General features: G+C 51.0%; 1 protein-coding gene across 3 annotated transcripts in view; it reads right to left on the bottom strand.

Annotated features, from left to right (window-relative positions):
- Positions 1–19,165, bottom strand: part of LOC138742752 (phospholipase D1-like) — a 111,556-nt gene that overhangs the window by 16,435 nt on the left and 75,956 nt on the right. For all 3 annotated transcript variants that reach the window (XM_069897583.1, XM_069897582.1, XM_069897584.1), the window contains 6 exons: positions 13,582–13,710; positions 12,025–12,143; positions 10,885–10,998; positions 4,781–4,891; positions 948–1,036; positions 484–597 (listed from right to left, as the gene is read on the bottom strand). In XM_069897583.1, coding sequence (XP_069753684.1) covers positions 484–597; positions 948–1,036; positions 4,781–4,891; positions 10,885–10,998; positions 12,025–12,143; positions 13,582–13,710 — 676 coding nt within the window. The remainder of the gene's footprint in view (positions 1–483; positions 598–947; positions 1,037–4,780; positions 4,892–10,884; positions 10,999–12,024; positions 12,144–13,581; positions 13,711–19,165) is intronic.

Here is a 19,165-nt window from a genome sequence, read left to right as displayed (position 1 = left end):
TGAATGGCTTGTTGATCAGTGCTGTAGTGTTCTATGGTTCTAACACAGAACTGCCTCCCTGCACTACCCCCTGCTGTCAACCCCCCAACCCTTGAAGTGACTAAGCCCCACCACCTCCCCTTACCACTGGGTTGGGGATACTTCCCCTCCTCACCCCTGGGTTGGGGGGGTTAACCCCACCCTGTACCTTTTGGCAGAGGAGACAATTTGGAGAAAAGCTTTCAGGAGTATCAGACAGGCTGGGTGAGAGGGAGCAGGGAATCCCGCCTGAGACAGGAGGCCAGGACCTGTCGAGGAGAGAGCTCGGAGTTGTCCAAGGATTGGAGGAGTTTGAAACGTTCTGTGATGGTGAATGAATGGGGCAGTTGTTTGGCCCCACTCAGTCATGCCAACCATGGTGGCCTAAAGCAGTAGTGAGGCTGAGCTGTGGGGAGGGGTATAAAGAGGGGTAGTTGGGGTACAACCATGGATACAAAAGCCTACCTGTAGTTGAAGTGCATCACTGCCTGGATCGCTGTCCCTCCACCGCTCTTGATGTCCCCTTCAAACCCTGGCATCAGTGGAGTTATCAGGTACACACGGAACCTCTGCTTCTCCCTGGATAAAGAAGGTCACAATGAATGAAGAGGGTCCCGAACACAGGGACAGAGCTCCCGGTAAGCTGTGACACAGGCTTCTCTCCTTCCCTCCCTCTCACTACCAGCCTATCTTTCTGCCATTTACAACAGTAGAAGGCTCTTCTGGCCCATGAAAACTGTGCCACCCAATTGTAGCCTATTAGGCTACAACCCCCTACATTAATGAGGCTGCCTCATTAAACATACTTTTCTGAAGGGTAGGGCTATTAAGGTTAATGAAGAACAGGTAGTAGGTGGAGCTGAGTCCACGGTTAGATCAGCTGTGAGGGGACATTGGAAGGGACTGATGGGATACAAATGTAGTTTTACCAGTAGGCTCTCAGTATCCGCTCCACGATGGCATCTCCAATTTCATTGAAGACGTACTTGTTGTCAGCACAGCTGATGAAGAACTGGTTCTAGAGAGAATCAGAGAGGATTTTCAGGGTGAACATGTTCCAAGTGCAAGCTTTCCCTTCACTGTGTGTGAGCCACGTTGAGGTCGGACCTCTCTGTCCATCAATGAGTACACAACGTTCTCGTACCGAATGGCTCACCCCTACTTCCCTCAGGCCTCCAGGTCCAGCAGTTCCAGCCTGCAGCAGATTGGCTTCCTTCATTCACCCACCGCTCCTCTGTATTCTGACTGGTGGTCACCTGCCCCTCAACTATCCCTTCTGCCAAGAACGGCAGTTCTGCTGCAACTGTACAGGGGACTGGGGACGTCTGCGTGCATCTCTGTACAGGGGACTGGGGACGTCTGCGTGCATCTCTGTACAGGGGACTGGGGACGTCTGCGTGCATCTCTGTACAGGGGACTGGGGACGTCTGCGTGCATCTCTGTACAGGGGACTGGGGACGTCTGCGTGCATCTCTGTACAGGGGACTGGGGACGTCTGCGTGCATCTCTGTACAGGGGACTGGGGACGTCTGCGTGCATCTCTGTACAGGGGACTGGGGACGTCTGCGTGCATCTCTGTACAGGGGACTGGGGACGTCTGCGTGCATCTCTGTACAGGGGTCTGGGGACGTCTGCGTGCATCTCTGTATAGGGGACTGGGGACGTCTGCGTGCATCTCTGTACAGGGGACTGGGGACGTCTGCGTGCATCTCTGTACAGGGGACTGGGGACGTCTGCGGGCATCTCTGTACAGGGGACTGGGGACGTCTGCGTGCATCTCTGTACAGGGGACTGGGGACGTCTGCGTGCATCTCTGTACAGGGGACTGGGGACGTCTGCGTGCATCTCTGTACAGGGGACTGGGGACGTCTGCGGGCATCTCTGTACAGGGGATTGGGGACGTCTGCGGGCATCTCTGTACAGGGGACTGGGGACGTCTGCGTGCATCTCTGTACAGGGGACTGGGGACGTCTGCGTGCATCTCTGTACAGGGGACTGGGGACGTCTGCGTGCATCTCTGTACAGGGGACTGGGGACGTCTGCGGGCATCTCTGTACAGGGGACTGGGGACGTCTGCGTGCATCTCTGTACAGGGGACTGGGGACGTCTGCGTGCATCTCTGTACAGGGGACTGGGGACGTCTGCGTGCATCTCTGTACAGGGGACTGGGGACGTCTGCGTGCATCTCTGTACAGGGGACTGGGGACGTCTGCGTGCATCTCTGTACAGGGGACTGGGGACGTCTGCGTGCATCTCTGTACAGGGGACTGGGGACGTCTGCGTGCATCTCTGTACAGGGGACTGGGGACGTCTGCGTGCATCTCTGTACAGGGGACTGGGGACGTCTGCGTGCATCTCTGTACAGGGGACTGGGGACGTCTGCGTGCATCTCTGTACAGGGGACTGGGGATGTCTGCATGCATCTCTGCTCTCCTTACTTCTCACTGACTTTGGAGGCAGTGCAGAGGTTTACCAGGTTGTTCCGGAGATGACAGATTAGTTTGAGGGGAGACGGGTGCCACGGTTGCGTAGCGCTCAGCATGACACTCTTATATGCAAAGTTACATACTTTGACCTCGCTCTGTCCCTACCCTTGCCAAACCATGCTGATGGGAACCTCTTGCACGTACCTCCCACCTGTCTCCCAATCATGTTGCAGACGCTGCACAGCACATTAATAAACTCTGTAGTGTACAGAACCTCAGGAGAAGGGGGAGGTCATTGAGGACTGAGATGAGGAGAAACTTCTTTGCTCAGAGAGTTGGGAAGTTGTGGATCTCCACAGAAAGCTGTTCATTGATATATTCAAAACGGAGCTGGATGTCGCCCTTGTAGATACCCCCTCCCCCCGGTTGAGAAGAAGCATGGGAGATGACCCAACTAGAAGGCGTCCATAGCAGCAGACCAGCAAGGGGCTCAGTGGCTGAGGGACCCAGGCTGTTGGTGACACGATCGGGAGACCCGCATGGGCTGCTGAAGACAGGCTCATAGGAACCAGGTTTTGAAGCCAGGATTCAAGAGGGTGTTGAGGGCAAAAAGAGACCCCCGAAGGGCCTCGGGCGCTGAAGGCTTCCTGATCGTGTCGGGGGTTCTGATCTGGAGCTTGGGTGGCCAATGGATCGAACAGGAGTCTTTGTGGCTGTGAGAGGTGAATCCACAGTCACTCAGTGTCTTTAAAGGGACTCTCTTCTGCTTCTCTTTCTCCTATTATTAGGGGTGTCAGGCAATGCTCATGGAGAAACTTTGTTTGGCTTACAGCAGGCAGAAAGTTAAAGTATATTGGTACGTTACATTTTTAATGTATTATCGTGTAACAATAAAAGGAACCTTAAAGAAAGCTCGAGGTAGGGAGAGAACGCAGGAATAGCGCCCAATGATCACCCATGGTCCTATCGAATGGTGGAGCAAAGCTCAAAGAGCTGAATGGCTTCTTCTGCTCCTGTTTTCTAAGGTTCCACCTTTCAAATTCACATCATGTGTTGTCTGGTCTGTGTTCATATTGTGTTCATATATGTACATATTGTGTACATGCCTGATGTGAAATTATGCACAGACTCTGCGTACAGTTTGAGTTTGGCATATTTAACACAGAGTGCGTGCTGGATATTGTGTCCAATTGTGTTGGCTGAACACACTGTATTTCGGGCTTGCTCTGGGAATCACAGATTGTACACTGTAAGCTTCTTAAATTGTGACGATGCACCATTTGCTGTATGTGTTCTCTGTCCAGACCTCTCTATCGTGTCCTGCTCTGCCCTGTATACTGAGTAATGAGTACAGACCTCTCTATCGTGTCCATGCTCTGCCCTGTATACTGAGTAATGAGTTCAGACCTCTCTATCATGTCCATGCTCTGCCCTGTATACTGAGTAATGAGTACAGACCTCTCTATCGTGTCCATGCTCTGCCCTGTAGACTGAGTAATGGCTGTCTACTTTGTATTGTGTACACAACCTTTAGTAAATTGCCTGGCTGCAGATTATACAATGAATGCACTGTGGTCTGCGCACAGCACGGATTGGACTGATTCTGTGTACATGCTCTACATGAGGGTTGTCAGGTGACAGAGCAGGGAAACAGATCCTTCAACACCTCAAATGTGCAATGGACATCATATTGTCAAAACTGGGACAAGTTATACCACAGTGGACATGTGGGAGAGAGCAGAAGCTGGAATCTGGAGCAACACATGATCTGCTGGAGGAACTCAACGCTTCGACCAGTGTCAGAGGGAGGGAAGGAATTATCGATGTTTTAAGACTAAATCCTTTGTCAAGAGAATTCCTTTTCCCTTCACAGACCCTGCCTGACCAACCAAGTCCCTGAAGCTTCTCCAAGAACCTCAGACCACTACAGCGCTGAAACAGGTCCCATCTAGTCTGCACTGAACGGTTTATTCTGCCTAGTCCCATTGATCTGCACCTGGACCATAGCCCTCCAACCCATGTACCTATCCGATCTAAAATGTCAAAATCTCCATCGACAGCTCATTCCACTCTCCCACCACCTGCTGAGTGAAGAGGCTTCCCCATATGTCCCCCTACGCGTTTACTCATCATCCAGCACCCACAGTTTTTGCATTCCCTGCTTCTCTGCTGCTTGTTCAGACCGAGTTTCTCCAGCAGATCGCTTCCTGTTCCACATGATTTCTCCTCTCCTCACATCCCACACTCAGCCTCCTAGGGACGTGGGCACTGCAGGCTGTAACACTGGCTGTGCAGGGCACCTAGAGGCTGTGATGTTGTGACCCGCTGCTCCGTACCTCGATGTAGATGAAGTGTTTGCTGGTTTTTATCACGTGGATATAAGCCTGGTGGATGGATTCTTCGTGATATTTAATGCCACATGACCAGTCAGCGGCCGATCTCAGCACCTGGAAAACAGCCAGAGGTTTGAGGGGTGTGGAGGCTGCAAATAACTCCCCTCCCCTTCCCCCACCCTTGCTGCAGGCTCAACTCCAGCGTAGTACAGCTCTGATGCCAAAAGCCCACAGAATGCAACACTAGGGGGAGGTCAGTGTATTGAGATATAGGTGTAAAACATAAAAGTCTGCTGGTTCTGTGGTTGAAGTAAAAACACAAGGCTGGAGAAAATCAGCAGGTCAAACAGGGTCCTTTATAACACAAAGGGAAAGATACAGAACCAGCGTTTCGGGCTTGAGCCCTTCATCAGGGTATGGGAAAATGTAGGCAGGCGCCTGAACAAAATGGGGGGGGCAGGAGCACGGTCCCACAGGCAGGAGGTTATAGGTGTAATAAGGGAGGGAGGGTACAGCAGCAAACAGGGGGAGGGGGGGATGGCTCAGTGAATGGAGAGGGAAGGGGGTGCAGAGCTGGAGGAAAGAAGACTTTCTTAAGGGAAGGGGGGAGAATGGGGAGCAGGTTAGCAGAAATGGGAGAAATCGATGTTAACGCCGTCCAGTTGGAGAGGGCCCAGACGGGAAATCTGGTGTTGTACTTCCAATTTACCAGTGAACTTGGTGGGATAGTACGAGGCCATGGGCAGACATGTCAGAGTGGGAGTGGGGTGCGGAATTGAAATGGATGGACACTGGGCGACCCCGGTCACCGATATGGATCTACATTTTGCCCACACCTTGATGACGAACTCAAGCCTGTAATGTTGGTTCTGTATCTTTCTCTGCTACACAAAGTACTCTGTTTGACCTGCTGAGTTTCTCCAGCATTGCAGCAAGATATAGACCAGGGGTGGCCAAACCGCGGATCACGAGTCACATGCGGCTCTTTGACAAGTAATGTGCGGATCGCGGCAATACCTTAAATGTGGGGAGGGTAGGGGTCACCAGCGGGTTGCCAGCTGACTGTCAACAGCCTTCCCGCTGCTAGGCACCTGAAAGCTGCTAGCCGCTTTGCCTCATAGTACCCCCCTCTCACCCTGAGTCACCATTAGGGGCAGCTTACAGAGGCCGGTCAACCCATTGGGCATCTAGCATTTCGGACATAGGAGGAAACCAGAGCACCTGATGGAACAGCACTTCTGCAGGTAGAACATCCAAACTCCACACATACCGCACCAGGCACCACTCGAGATTCGTCGGGGATGAACAAAAAAATATAGAAAGGAACAGGCCCTTCAACTCACAGACTGCACTAAATCTGATGCCAGACTAAACTATCACATCTGCTTGCAATGGCCTGCAGTCCCTGCTCCATGTACCTGCCTTTTGGTTGTCACTGTTTTATCAGCTTCCACCCTCCCACCTCATGGTGCGTTGCAGGCACCCACCACTCAGTAAACAAGTCTCACAAATTTCCTTTAAACTTTACCACTCTTGCATTAAACCCTCTGCCTTTTAACAGTACGGCGGGGCCGGCGCGGGACGGGAAGGGACGGCGGGGCTGGCGCGGCCGCAGGTGCCGGTGCAGGACGTCGGGGCCGGAGCGGGACCTGCCCCGCCCAATGTCTCACGCCGGCCACCCCAGCCCCAGGAGCCGGCATTTGCTCCGCAGCACCTCTCCCTGCTGCGGACTTTTCAGGTGGCAGAACAGCGCCTTCAGCACTGCCACCTGAAAAGTTCGCACCCACAAGGCTGCGGAGCCGAATTTCCCAGGCAAAACCACCTGAAAGGGGCTCTACAGGTGCATTATCTGCGTCCAAGCACCTGAAAGTGGCTAAAGGGGCAAACTTAAAAGTTTGGTTTGTAGACTTGATTAGAAAAAATTTTTTGCAGAATTGCTCTCTTTGAAACAGCGCTTCTTCACCATCTGCAGTGTGTCAGCATTTTGCAAACGGATGATTTGCAAGACAAAGATTGGAAAATACTTTCCCCAACCAAACTGTACCAGGGTGGGCACCTTCCCGCGCCGGCTGCCCCAGGCCTGATGTCCTGCACAGGAGGGCTGTCAGGCAGTGGGGAGTTGGGTCGCTGGCTGATTGTCATCAGCCCACCCACTACTAGACACAAAGATAGTGTTAGTGGGTGTGGCTGGCGATCACGTGATTGCTACGGCTCTCAAACATCCGAAGTTTATGGTATGCGGCTCTTTTCTGACGAAGTCAATCAGCCTCATCAGTGTCAGATCTGAATACGCCGATCACACCTACTCCCTGTTGCCTCTCCACTCTGCCCACATGAACTCAGCTCCGTGACACCAACACCTCTCACCGCTTTATATTTGTCAACAGTTTTGATCATCTGCCAGCTCCTCATCCATTCACCAAATCTGCTGTTCGTCACCAAAGCTCAAGGCCCCCTCTTACAATTCACACTAACAGCCAGCTCACCGTCAGCAAACTGGTGGAGGATTATATTCAGCCCAAATTGTCCTGTCCAAACCACCAATACAGACCCATCCCCACCAGTACTGTACCCCAGTGTTACACAGTGACAGACCCGTCCCCACCAGTACTGTACCCCAGTGTTACACAGTGACAGGCCCGACCCCACCAGTACAGGGCCCCAGTGTTACACAGTGACAGGGCCAACCCCACCAATACTGTACCCCAGTGTTACACAGTGACAGACCCATCCCCACCAGTACTGTACCCCAGTGTTACACAGTGACAGATCCATCCCCACCAGTACTGTACCCCAGTGTTACACAGTGACAGATCCATCCCCACCAGTACTGTACCCCAGTGTTACACAGTAACAGACCCGTCCCCACCAGTACTGTACCCCAGTGTTACACAGTGACAGACCCGTCCCCACCAGTACTGTACCCCAGTGTTACAGTGACAGACCCGTCCCCACCAGTACTGTACCCCAGTGTTACACAGTGACAGACCCGTCCCCACCAGTACTGTACCCCAGTGTTATACAGTGACAGACCCGTCCCCACCAGTACTGTGCCCCAGTGTTATACAGTGACAGACCCGTCCCCACCAGTACTGTACCCCAGTGTTATACAGTGACAGACCCGTCCCCACCTGTACTGTACCCCAGTGTTACAGTGACAGACCCGTCCCCACCAGTACTGTACCCCAGTGTTATACAGTGACAGACCCGTCCCCACCAGTACTGTACCCCAGTGTTACAGTGACAGACCCGTCCCCACCAGTACTGTACCCCAGTGTTACAGTGACAGACCCGTCCCCACCAGTACTGTACCCCAGTGTTATACAGTGACAGACCCGTCCCCACCAGTACTGTACCCCAGTGTTACAGTGACAGACCCGTCCCCACCAGTACTGTACCCCAGTGTTACACAGTGACAGACCCATCCCCACCAGTACTGTACCCCAGTGTTATACAGTGACAGACCCGTCCCCACCAGTACTGTACCCCAGTGTTACAGTGACAGACCCGTCCCCACCAGTACTGTACCCCAGTGTTATACAGTGACAGACCCGTCCCCACCAGTACTGTACCCCAGTGTTACACAGTGACAGACCCATCCCCACCAGTACTGTACCCCAGTGTTATACAGTGACAGACCCGTCCCCACCAGTACTGTACCCCAGTGTTATACAGTGACAGACCCGTCCCCACCAGTACTGTACCCCAGTGTTACAGTGACAGACCCGTCCCCACCAGTACTGTACCCCAGTGTTACAGTGACAGACCCGTCCCCACCAGTACTGTACCCCAGTGTTACAGTGACAGACCCGTCCCCACCAGTACTGTACCCCAGTGTTATACAGTGACAGACCCGTCCCCACCAGTACTGTACCCCAGTGTTACAGTGACAGACCCGTCCCCACCAGTACTGTACCCCAGTGTTACACAGTGACAGACCCATCCCCACCAGTACTGTACCCCAGTGTTATACAGTGACAGACCCGTCCCCACCAGTACTGTACCCCAGTGTTACAGTGACAGACCCGTCCCCACCAGTACTGTACCCCAGTGTTATACAGTGACAGACCCGTCCCCACCAGTACTGTACCCCAGTGTTACAGTGACAGACCCGTCCCCACCAGTACTGTACCCCAGTGTTATACAGTGACAGACCCGTCCCCACCAGTACTGTACCCCAGTGTTACAGTGACAGACCCGTCCCCACCAGTACTGTACCCCAGTGTTACACAGTGACAGACCCATCCCCACCAGTACTGTACCCCAGTGTTATACAGTGACAGACCCGTCCCCACCAGTACTGTACCCCAGTGTTACAGTGACAGACCTGTCCCCACCAGTACTGTACCCCAGTGTTACAGTGACAGACCCGTCCCCACCAGTACTGTACCCCAGTGTTATACAGTGACAGACCCGTCCCCTCCAGTACTGTACCCCAGTGTTACAGTGACAGACCCGTCCCCACCAGTACTGTACCCCAGTGTTACACAGTGACAGACCCATCCCCACGAGTACTGTACCCCAGTGTTATACAGTGACAGACCCGTCCCCACCAGTACTGTACCCCAGTGTTACAGTGACAGACCCGTCCCCACCAGTACTGTACCCCAGTGTTATACAGTGACAGACCCGTCCCCACCAGTACTGTACCCCAGTGTTACAGTGACAGACCCGTCCCCACCAGTACTGTACCCCAGTGTTATACAGTGACAGACCCGTCCCCACCAGTACTGTACCCCAGTGTTACAGTGACAGACCCGTCCCCACCAGTACTGTACCCCAGTGTTACACAGTGACAGACCCATCCCCACCAGTACTGTACCCCAGTGTTATACAGTGACAGACCCGTCCCCACCAGTACTGTACCCCAGTGTTACAGTGACAGACCCGTCCCCACCAGTACTGTACCCCAGTGTTATACAGTGACAGACCCGTCCCCACCAGTACTGTACCCCAGGGTTATACAGTGACAGACCCGTCCCCACCAGTACTATACCCCAGTGTTACACAGTGACAGGCCCGTCCCCACCAGTACTGTACCCCAGTGTTATACAGTGACAGACCCACCCCCACCAGTACTGTACCCCAGGGTTATACAGTGACAGACCCGTCCCCACCAGTACTGTACCCCAGTGTTATACAGTGACAGACCCGTCCCCACCAGTACTGTACCCCAGTGTTATACAGTGACAGACCCGTCCCCACCAGTACTGTACCCCAGGGTTATACAGTGACAGACCCGTCCCCACCAGTACTGTACCCCAGTGTTATACAGTGACAGACCCGTCCCCACCAGTACTGTACCCCAGTGTTATACAGTGACAGACCCGTCCCCACCAGTACTGTACCCCAGTGTTACAGTGACAGACCCATCCCCACCAGTACTGTACCCCAGTGTTACACAGTGACAGATCCATCCCCACCAGTACTGTACCCCAGTGTTACACAGTGACAGATCCATCCCCACCAGTACTGTACCCCAGTGTTACACAGTGACAGATCCATCCCCACCAGTACTGTACCCCAGTGTTACACAGTGACAGTTCCATCCCCACCTGTACTGTACCCCAGTGTTACACAGTGACAGATCCATCCCCACCAGTACTGTACCCCAGTGTTACACAGTGACTGACCCATCCCCACCAGTACTGTACCCCAGTGTTACACAGTGACAGATCCATCCCCACCAGTACTGTACCCCAGTGTTACACAGTGACAGATCCATCCCCACCAGTACTGTACCCCAGTGATACACAGCGACGGACCGTTCCCCACCAGTACTGTACCCCAGTGTTACACAGTGACAGACCTATCCCCACCAGTACTGTACCCCAGTGTAACAGTGACAGACCCATCCCCACCAGTACTGTACACCAGTGTTACACAGTGACAGATCCATCCCCACCAGTACTGTACCCCAGTGTTACACCATGACTGATCCACATTAACTGCTGTTCCTGTTACCCGGTGTCCCAAATGTTCAGGAGACTTTTTATCCCCATATCAAATCTAATCCCATCAGTCCTTCACCTCAATTACAGGAAACATGCTTGCAGTTAATGTTCTGCAAGGTTGGAACCCTGTGAAGTGTGTGGCAGGTGGCAGACCTGGACTCGAGCTGGGATCGATCCTGGCACCTGGTAAGGAATCTCTTCCGCAGTTGATAGGCTCTTGGGCAGGAGGTATGGGTAGGACACGGGTCGATACTTGGCTTTCACGATCTGCAAAGGAGAATGACGTCAAGTGAACATCACTTGGGATGGGTTGCATTGGAGAGGGTGTCCTCAGACCCCTCCACACATACTGCTCTCTCCCTCCCACTTGGACAGAACCTGGACTGTCATTCCCAGTGCCTGGAGGTATTCACCTGGTAGTACAATTAAACCTAACCCCTCCATGACCAGTCCGAGCCCAAGGACTGATACAAAACATACAGACAGCTCCACATGACAGACCAACATGCAGAGGAACTCATTGGATCAAGGATTTCAGGCCAAGAACCTACATCAATGTAGACACTATTAGGGAGCAATGAAAGAGAGGGGTGGGATGGGGATGGAAGGTAATAGGGATACACCATTACTGGTGAGTGAGCTGGCTGAATCCAGATGGGTGGGAGTGAGGCTGGGAGATGCTTTGTAGAAACAGATTTTAAAAATCCACGTTTAATCCGACCCAGTGAGGGAGAGGAGATCAGGGTAGCGATGGGTGTTAGTGGATACTGTGGAACCAGGTACGGTTGGGATGGAGCTGGTGTGGCAGTGGATAAGGATGGAGCAGAGAAGAAACACAGGTGGGTGGATGCAGGTAGAACCAGGTAAGGGAGAGAAATAGATGAAGGTATTGGGGTGCAGGAGGGAGCATAAAAAGAGAGTGCGAGAGAGAGAGAGAGAGAGAGAGAGAGAGAGAGAGAGAGAGAGAGAGAGAGAGAGAGAGAGAGAGAGAGAGAGAGAGAGAGAGTCACACACTCTGGGTGAAGGGGTGAGGGTGGGCGATGGAAACTATGGGGGTATTGGGTACCTCAATTTTCATACCATTCGCATGTCTCCATGTCAAGAGGAGGCTCAGAGGCTCCAGCCTTTGTCTCTGTAGACCCATCTGATGAGATGGCTGGATTGGAGGATTCCCCCGCCCTACTGTGGTGACAGTGGGAGGGGGGGGGGAATCTATACCATACCTTGGTGGGATGTGGTGTCGTCAGAGGGCTGTAGGTGTGGAGTTGGGGTGGGCTGGGGTGCGGGAGTTACCTTGGTGAAGTTCCAGCGCTGGATGAAGTGACGGGCCACATTGCGCGCAGCCTTCCCATGAACCACTGCTGCGATGTCGTGCCAAGGCATTCTGGGAGTGGTGTAACGGTCGATGAAATCTGCAGGTCCAGAGTGGGGTTAGAATATAGGGATTTGGCAGCAGTAAACTCATTGCCATCCAGGACGACCAGAGCTCAGCAGGTCTCCAAACCAACAGACCTGTTCACCTGGGCGGTTGGGTAGCAGAACAAGCGGCTCGGTGATCCGCAACTTAGCAGGTCTTGCCATCTATCATAATCCGGCAGACACTGTAACCAGCAGATATCCAAGCTAATCCAACAGGCCTAATGGACCGGAGAGAATGGCAGATGCACGAAACCTGAGCTAACAGTGTGCTGCCATAGGGATTCAGCATCCATGGAAAGTCAGGGTACAGGGTGTTTAGGGTCGGGGTCTAGGATGTATTGGTGTCTACAGTGTGTTTAGGGTCATAACCCAGTAGGTCTGGTAATCAAACATGTAACCACCAGAATCTGCTTGGATCATCGATGTCCTTCAGGAACACAGACAAGCGTGAGGTGTTACATTTTGGAAAGACAAACCAAGGTCAGGCATGCACAGTAAATGGTGGGGCGCTGAGGAATCTGGGGTGCGATGAACAGAATGAAGTACAAATGTAATTGGGAATCTGCTGGTCAGCACGGTGTCACCGGGCCGAGGGCCAATTGCTATACACATATGTGAATCTTAACACGTAGGGTAACACTGCCAGCGCTGGAACCTGGAGCAGCACCCTATCGACTGGAGGAACTCAGTGGATCAAGCAGCATGTGGAACTGTCATGGGGACTGAGAATGTCGAAGTGTAATGAGGGGAGGGTGTGGAGGAGTTGGATAGGGGGCAGCGGGGTGGGGTGAACCAGGGAGGGTGAAGAGTCAGAGAAATTATATTTTTAACTATAGCGATAGAGCACGATAACAGGCCTTGCCGACCCACAAGCCCGTGGTGCCCAAATACACCCACATGACCAATTAACCTATTGGCCCCATATGTCTTTGGAACGTGGGAGGAAACCAGAGCCCCCGGGGAAAATCCATGTCGACCCAGTGAGAACGTACAAACTCCTTGCAGATAGTGCGGGATTTGAACCCAGGTTGCTGGCGCTGTAACAGTGTTGCACGAATCGCTACGATAACCATTCCGCCTCAGAAGGTCATGGGAATGGGTGGGGAAGTGCAGTTGAGTCCAAGGCCAGATCAGCCACCATCTTTTTGAATGGTGGAGCAGGGTTGATGGGCCGGATGGACGACTCCTGCTCCTATTTCTCGTGAAGGACAACGGACAGACACGGTTGGTTGACTGTCGGGTGTCAGACAAAGGGAGAGAGAGGTGAATGTAACCAAAGGATGAGATGGAGGATGACCCAGACTGGATGGAGTGGTGAGGCTAAAGCCCAAGTCATTGCTGAACTGGGTGTCAAGGTGGTGAGTGGGGCAGTGGAGAATGGGACAGGGCACATATCAGCAATGGGAAGGTCTCTGCCTCAGATTCACTCACCATCGAAGGGTTTGTCCAGCTGGACCCAGTCCTTGTAAACAAAGTTGCAGTAGTCCTTGCCGTGCCAGAAGCGAGTCTGTCCAACCAGCTCTCCAACGTTGGTGTGCAGACTGTGCACTGAACCACTTTCTGCATCAGGAATAGACAACAGAGATACAGTGCAGTCAGCACGTTTCAAATTCGCTCAGACCACAGCCATCGTCTGGTTCTGGCATTCAAAGCAACACCAACAAAGAAGGTTTTCAAAGCTTGTAAAGGGATTTGAACCAGGTGGAAAAATGGGCTGAAAAATGGCAAATGGGATTTAATGCAGAGGTGTTGCATTTTGGAAGGACCAAAAGTGTGGTGGAACAGAGACATCTGGGAAAACAGACACATAATTCCCTGAAAGTCATGTCATAGGTTGATAGGGTTGGAAAGGGCATATGGTCAGTATAGCGGTTAGTGAAATGCCTTTACAGCGCCAGTGATCAGGACCGGGGTTCGAATCCTGTGCTGTCTGTAAAGGAGATTGTACGTCCTCCCCATGTCTGCGTGAGTTTTCCCTGGGGGCATTGGATTTCTCCCACTGTTCAAAATGTATTGGGGATGTAACTTGTGTGGCATGGACTCGTGGGCTGAAATGGTCTGTTACTGTGCTGTATGTGTAAATAAAATACAAAACATTAAATTAATGAGAGCTTTTGGCATGTAGGCCTTCAAAAATCAAAATGTTGTGAGTAGGATAAGAAGTAAATCACAAAAATCTGTAGACACCGTGGGTGAAGTAAAAACACACAACGCTGGAGAAACTCAGCTAGTCAAACAATGTCCTTTGTGCAGAAAGGGCATTTTGCTCATCCCCTAATGAAGGGCTCAAGCGTCGGTTCTGTATCTTTCCCTTTGCTACATAAAGGACACTGACCTGCTGAGCTTCTCCAGCCTATTGAGTACAGGAGTTGGGATGTTATGGTAAAGTTGTACAGGATGGGAAAGGAATGGAGTTATGGGTTGAGTGCAGGTCAGCAGGGTTAGGTTGGAGAAAGTGTTTGATATGGCCTGTTCCTGTGCTCTAATTGTTATATGGTTACAGGTATAAGACATTGGCGAGACCAAATTTGGAGCATTGGGTGCTGTTCTGGACATCTAACTACAGGAATAATATCAATAGGGTAGAAAGAGTGCAGAGAACATTTACTAGGATGGTGCCTGGATTTCAGAAACTGAGTTACAGAGAAAGGTTAAACAGGTTAGGACTTTATTCCCTGGAGTGGAGAAGAATGAAAGGAGATTTGATATTTAAAATTATGAAGGGCATAAACATAGTTAATGTAGATCGGCTTTTTCCACTGAGGGTAGGTGAGATACATACCAGAGGTCATGGGTTAAGGGTGAAAGGGGAAAGTTTAGGGAGAACATAATCGAGAATTAGAAGTTAAAATTAGAAGTTATCCAATTAAAACAGAGAGGAGGAAGAACTTCTTTTGTCAGAGGGTCGTGGATCTGTGGAACTCACTGCCACACAAAGCAGTGGAGGCCAGATCAGTGGGAGTATTTAAGCAAGAAATGGATATGTATCTCATTAGTAAGGGTATCAAGGAATATGGGAAAAAGGCTGGAAATTGAAACTAGGTGTGAGCTTCATTCAGCTTAGTGTAGAGTCATGGAACAGACTTGATGGGCCGAGTGACCTGCTTCTGTTCCTTTATCTTGTGGTCTTGTGAACATGAGGGGGAACTTCTTCACACAGAGAGTGGTGGGGGGTGTGGAACGAGCTCCCAGCTGAAGTGGTGAATGTGGGCTCCATTTTACCATTGAAGAAGAATTTGGACAGGTCCATGGATGGGAGGGGGTTGGAGGGCTATGGACCGGGTGCAGAATCAGTGGGACTAGGCAAAATAAATAGTTTGGCCCAGACAAGAAGGGCCAAAAGGACCTGTTTCTGTGCTGTACTGCTCTAATGACACTTAGTTCATGTGTTTAAAATGGTCAAAGAACTAATATTTCATTGAGACTCATGAATGAACTAATCAGGTAATAGGAGGGTAGTTTTGCTACTCTGATTGGCCATGGACTGTCCATGATGTTACATGTGTGTGATGTCCCATGGTGGGCTCATGTGGAAAAGCCTGTCCAAACCCTTCATGACACTTGCCTAGAATTGTAAAGCTTCAACAATAGCGTACCAAGCTCGACACCCACCCTTCACTCCCACACCCACACACAGAGCAGCAGCCTGTACCGTCACAGGGCACACTGCAGCAACCTCTTCCTCCCCACATCTCTCAGACAGCACCTTCCAAACCACACCCCTCCACCAGGGAACAGCAAAAGCACGAGGACCCCCGACCTGAGAGTTACCTTTGACAAAGTGCTGCACATGAGGCGACTGACAAGTTAAAAGCCCACGGTGTAACAGGAAATGTACTAGTGTGGGGAGAGCATTGGCAGGAAGCAAAGAGTCAGAATACAGGGATCACATTCTGATCGGCTCCCAGTTGCTCGTGGTGTCCACAGGAATCGGGGTTGGGGCCGCTTCTTTTTATGTTGTATGTAAATGTTTTGGATTATGGAATGAATGGGTTTGTGGCCAAGTTTACAAATGATACGAAGGGAGATGGAGGAACAGGGAGTGCTGTGGAAACATGGAGGCTGCAGAAGGACTTGGACAGATTAGGAGAACGGACGGAGAAGTGGCAAATGAAATACAATGTCGGAAAGTGGACGGTCGTGCAGTTTGGTAGAAAGATAAACGGGCAGGTAATTTTCTAAATGGGGAGAAAATTGAAAATCCCAGGTGCAAAGGGACCTGGGAGTCCTCTTGCAGAACGGCTTGAAGGTAAACGCAGGTTGAGTCAGTGGTGAAGGCAGCAAATGGAATTCTGGTGTTCATTTCAGGAGGAATAGAATCTAAGAGCAGGGATGTGATGTTGAGGCTTTATCAGGCCCTGGTGAGACCTCACCTGGAGGATTGTGAGCAGTTTGGGTTCCTCATTTAAGAAAGGATGGACTGACATTGGAGAGGGTTCAGAGGAGGTTCGCAAGGATGATTCTGGGAATGAAAGGGTTATCATACGAGGAGCATTTCACAGCTCTTGGTCTGGACTCGTTGGAATTTAGGAGAATCTCATTGAAACATTTTGAATATTGAAAGGTGTGGACAGAGTAGATGTAGAAAGGTTGTTTCCCCACGGTGGGAGAATCTAGGACAAGAGGGCACAATAGATTTGAATAACTTCCACTTGGAACAGAGATGTGGAGGAATTTCTTCAGCGAGGGGGTGGCAAATCTGTGGATTTTGTTGCCACAGGCAGTTGTGGAGGCTGGGTCAGTAGGTGTATTTAAGGCAGAGATTGATAGGTTCTTAATTAGTCAGGGCATCAAAGGTTATTTGGAGGAGGCCGGGCAATGGGGCTGAGTGTGAAAATGGATCAGCTCATGATTAACTTGTAGGGCAACTTGATGGGCTGAATAGCCTATTTCTGCTCCTGTATTATGGTCTTATGGTCCTAGCCACAAACCATCCTGACTTGCAAATGCTTCTCTGTTCCATTACCATCTCTGGGTCAAAACCCTGGATCTCCCTCCCTGTCTGCACTGGGGTTCCATCCACACCTGCAATGGTTCAAGAAGACAGCTCCCTGCCACCTTCCCAAGGGGAGGGATCTTTGATGGGTTCAGTGACCACACCACTTGTAGGAATGAAACTCCCTTCCAGAGTGAAAATTCAACAATGTCCTAAGGGGCCTGGTTGGGGAGTGGCTGTTGAATCCAGTGGATTCTGGGGCCGAGAAGAATGTGGCATTGGAGAACTGCAGTGGAACAAGTAGGAGAGGGTGGTGTTTGAGTGCTCAGCAGGACTTCCAATGTGAGAGGGCAAGAGAGGGCGCAGGAAATGTGCACGAGGATTTGACTGGGACTGGAGGACCTGGGTTGGAAGGAGCTTATTCCCTGGAGCATGAGAGGTCAAGAGGTGTTCATAACTCTTTAACCATTTCAGGCCATGAGCCTGTGCTACCCGAATACAACCAGGTGGGAAATTAACCTACCAACACTGTACGTCTTTGGAAGGTGGGAGGAAACCGGAACACATGCAGCCACAAAAGGACATACAAACTCCTTACAGATAGCAGGTCGTTGACGCTGTAAAAGTGTGGTGTTAACTGCTGAACTAACCTTATAAAATCATGACAGGGGATAGATAGGGTAGGAGAGTCTAAAACTAGAGGGCATAGGTGAGAGGGGAAAGATTGATAGGGGACCTAGGGGGCACCTTCATACAGAGGGTGGTGGGTCTGTGGACGAGCTGCCAGAGGTGGTGGAAATACAGAACAAATAGTTCCCATGGGTAGATAGGGCTGTAAAGAGAGCTTTTGGCATATTGGCCATAAATCAAAGTATTGAGTACAGGAGTTGGGATGTTATGGTAAAGTTGTATCGGAAATTGGTGAGGCCAAATTTGGAGTATTGTGTACAGTTTTGGTCACCAAACTGCAGGAAAGAAATCAATAAGATAGAAAGAGTGTAGAGTAGATTTACTAGGATGTTGCCTGGACTTCAGGAACTGAGTTATAGGGAAAGGTTAAACAGGTTAGGACTTTATTCCATGGAGCGCAGAAGAATGAGGGGATATTATGAGGAGGACAGACAATAAATGTAGGTCGGCTTTTTCCACTGAGGGTAGGTGAGATACAAACCAGAGGACATGGGTTAAGGGAGAAAGGGAAAAAAATTTAGGGGGAACTTCTTCACACAGAGAGTGGTGGGGGTGTGGAACGAGCTGCCAGCTGAAGTGGTGAATGCAGGCTCAATTTTAACATTTTAAGAAAAATTTGGCAGGTACATGGATAGAAGGGGTATGGAGGAATACGGACTGGATACATGAAATATGTAGGGAGCAAAGAAATTGCTCTGGGAGATGCTAGCAGGGAGCTAAAGGGCAGAATGGCCAATTTTTTTGTTGGGTAGGTGTGAAAGCTGGGTATGGGTCTGCACCACAGGGCTTACAGAGGGATGAGACTGGCTTTGATGAGGAGAGAGAAATGCGTGAGATCACTCATTCAACCATAATATTCAGCCACCGCAGCTGGAAAACAGAGGGAAGAAAGCACAATGCAACGCAAATTCCAACAGGAAGTGAGACTAGTTCTACCAGAGCCGAGACTGATGGCTCAACATCGTGGGAGCAGGTCTGAACCTCCACACGGTGCACAGTGAAGGTCAACGGTGCTATCTCTGTATCCCACACTCCCGAGACAGTCTCAGCATCAAACACGACAGCACAGAAACAGCCCCTTCAGCCCATCTAGTCCATGCCAAACTATTATACTGCCTAGTCCCACTGACCTGCACCAGCCCATATCCCTCCCATCCATGTACCTGTCCAAATTCTTCTTAAATGTTAAAATTGAGTCCCCATTCACTTCAGCTGGCAGCTCGTTCCACACCCCCATCACTCTCTGTGTGAAAAGGTTCCCCTTGAACATTTCACCTTTGAACTATACCTTACCTAACCTTAAAGGAATAGCCTGCTTGTATTTATCTATACCCTAATTTTGCATACCTCCATCTAATCTCCACTTATCCTCTGACACTCCAGGGAATA

This window comes from Narcine bancroftii, chromosome 9 (assembly GCF_036971445.1).
Source record: "Narcine bancroftii isolate sNarBan1 chromosome 9, sNarBan1.hap1, whole genome shotgun sequence".
Taxonomy (NCBI): domain Eukaryota; kingdom Metazoa; phylum Chordata; class Chondrichthyes; order Torpediniformes; family Narcinidae; genus Narcine; species Narcine bancroftii.
The sequence above is the reverse complement of the archived record's forward strand: the minus strand, read 5'-3'. Positions and strand labels throughout refer to the sequence as shown.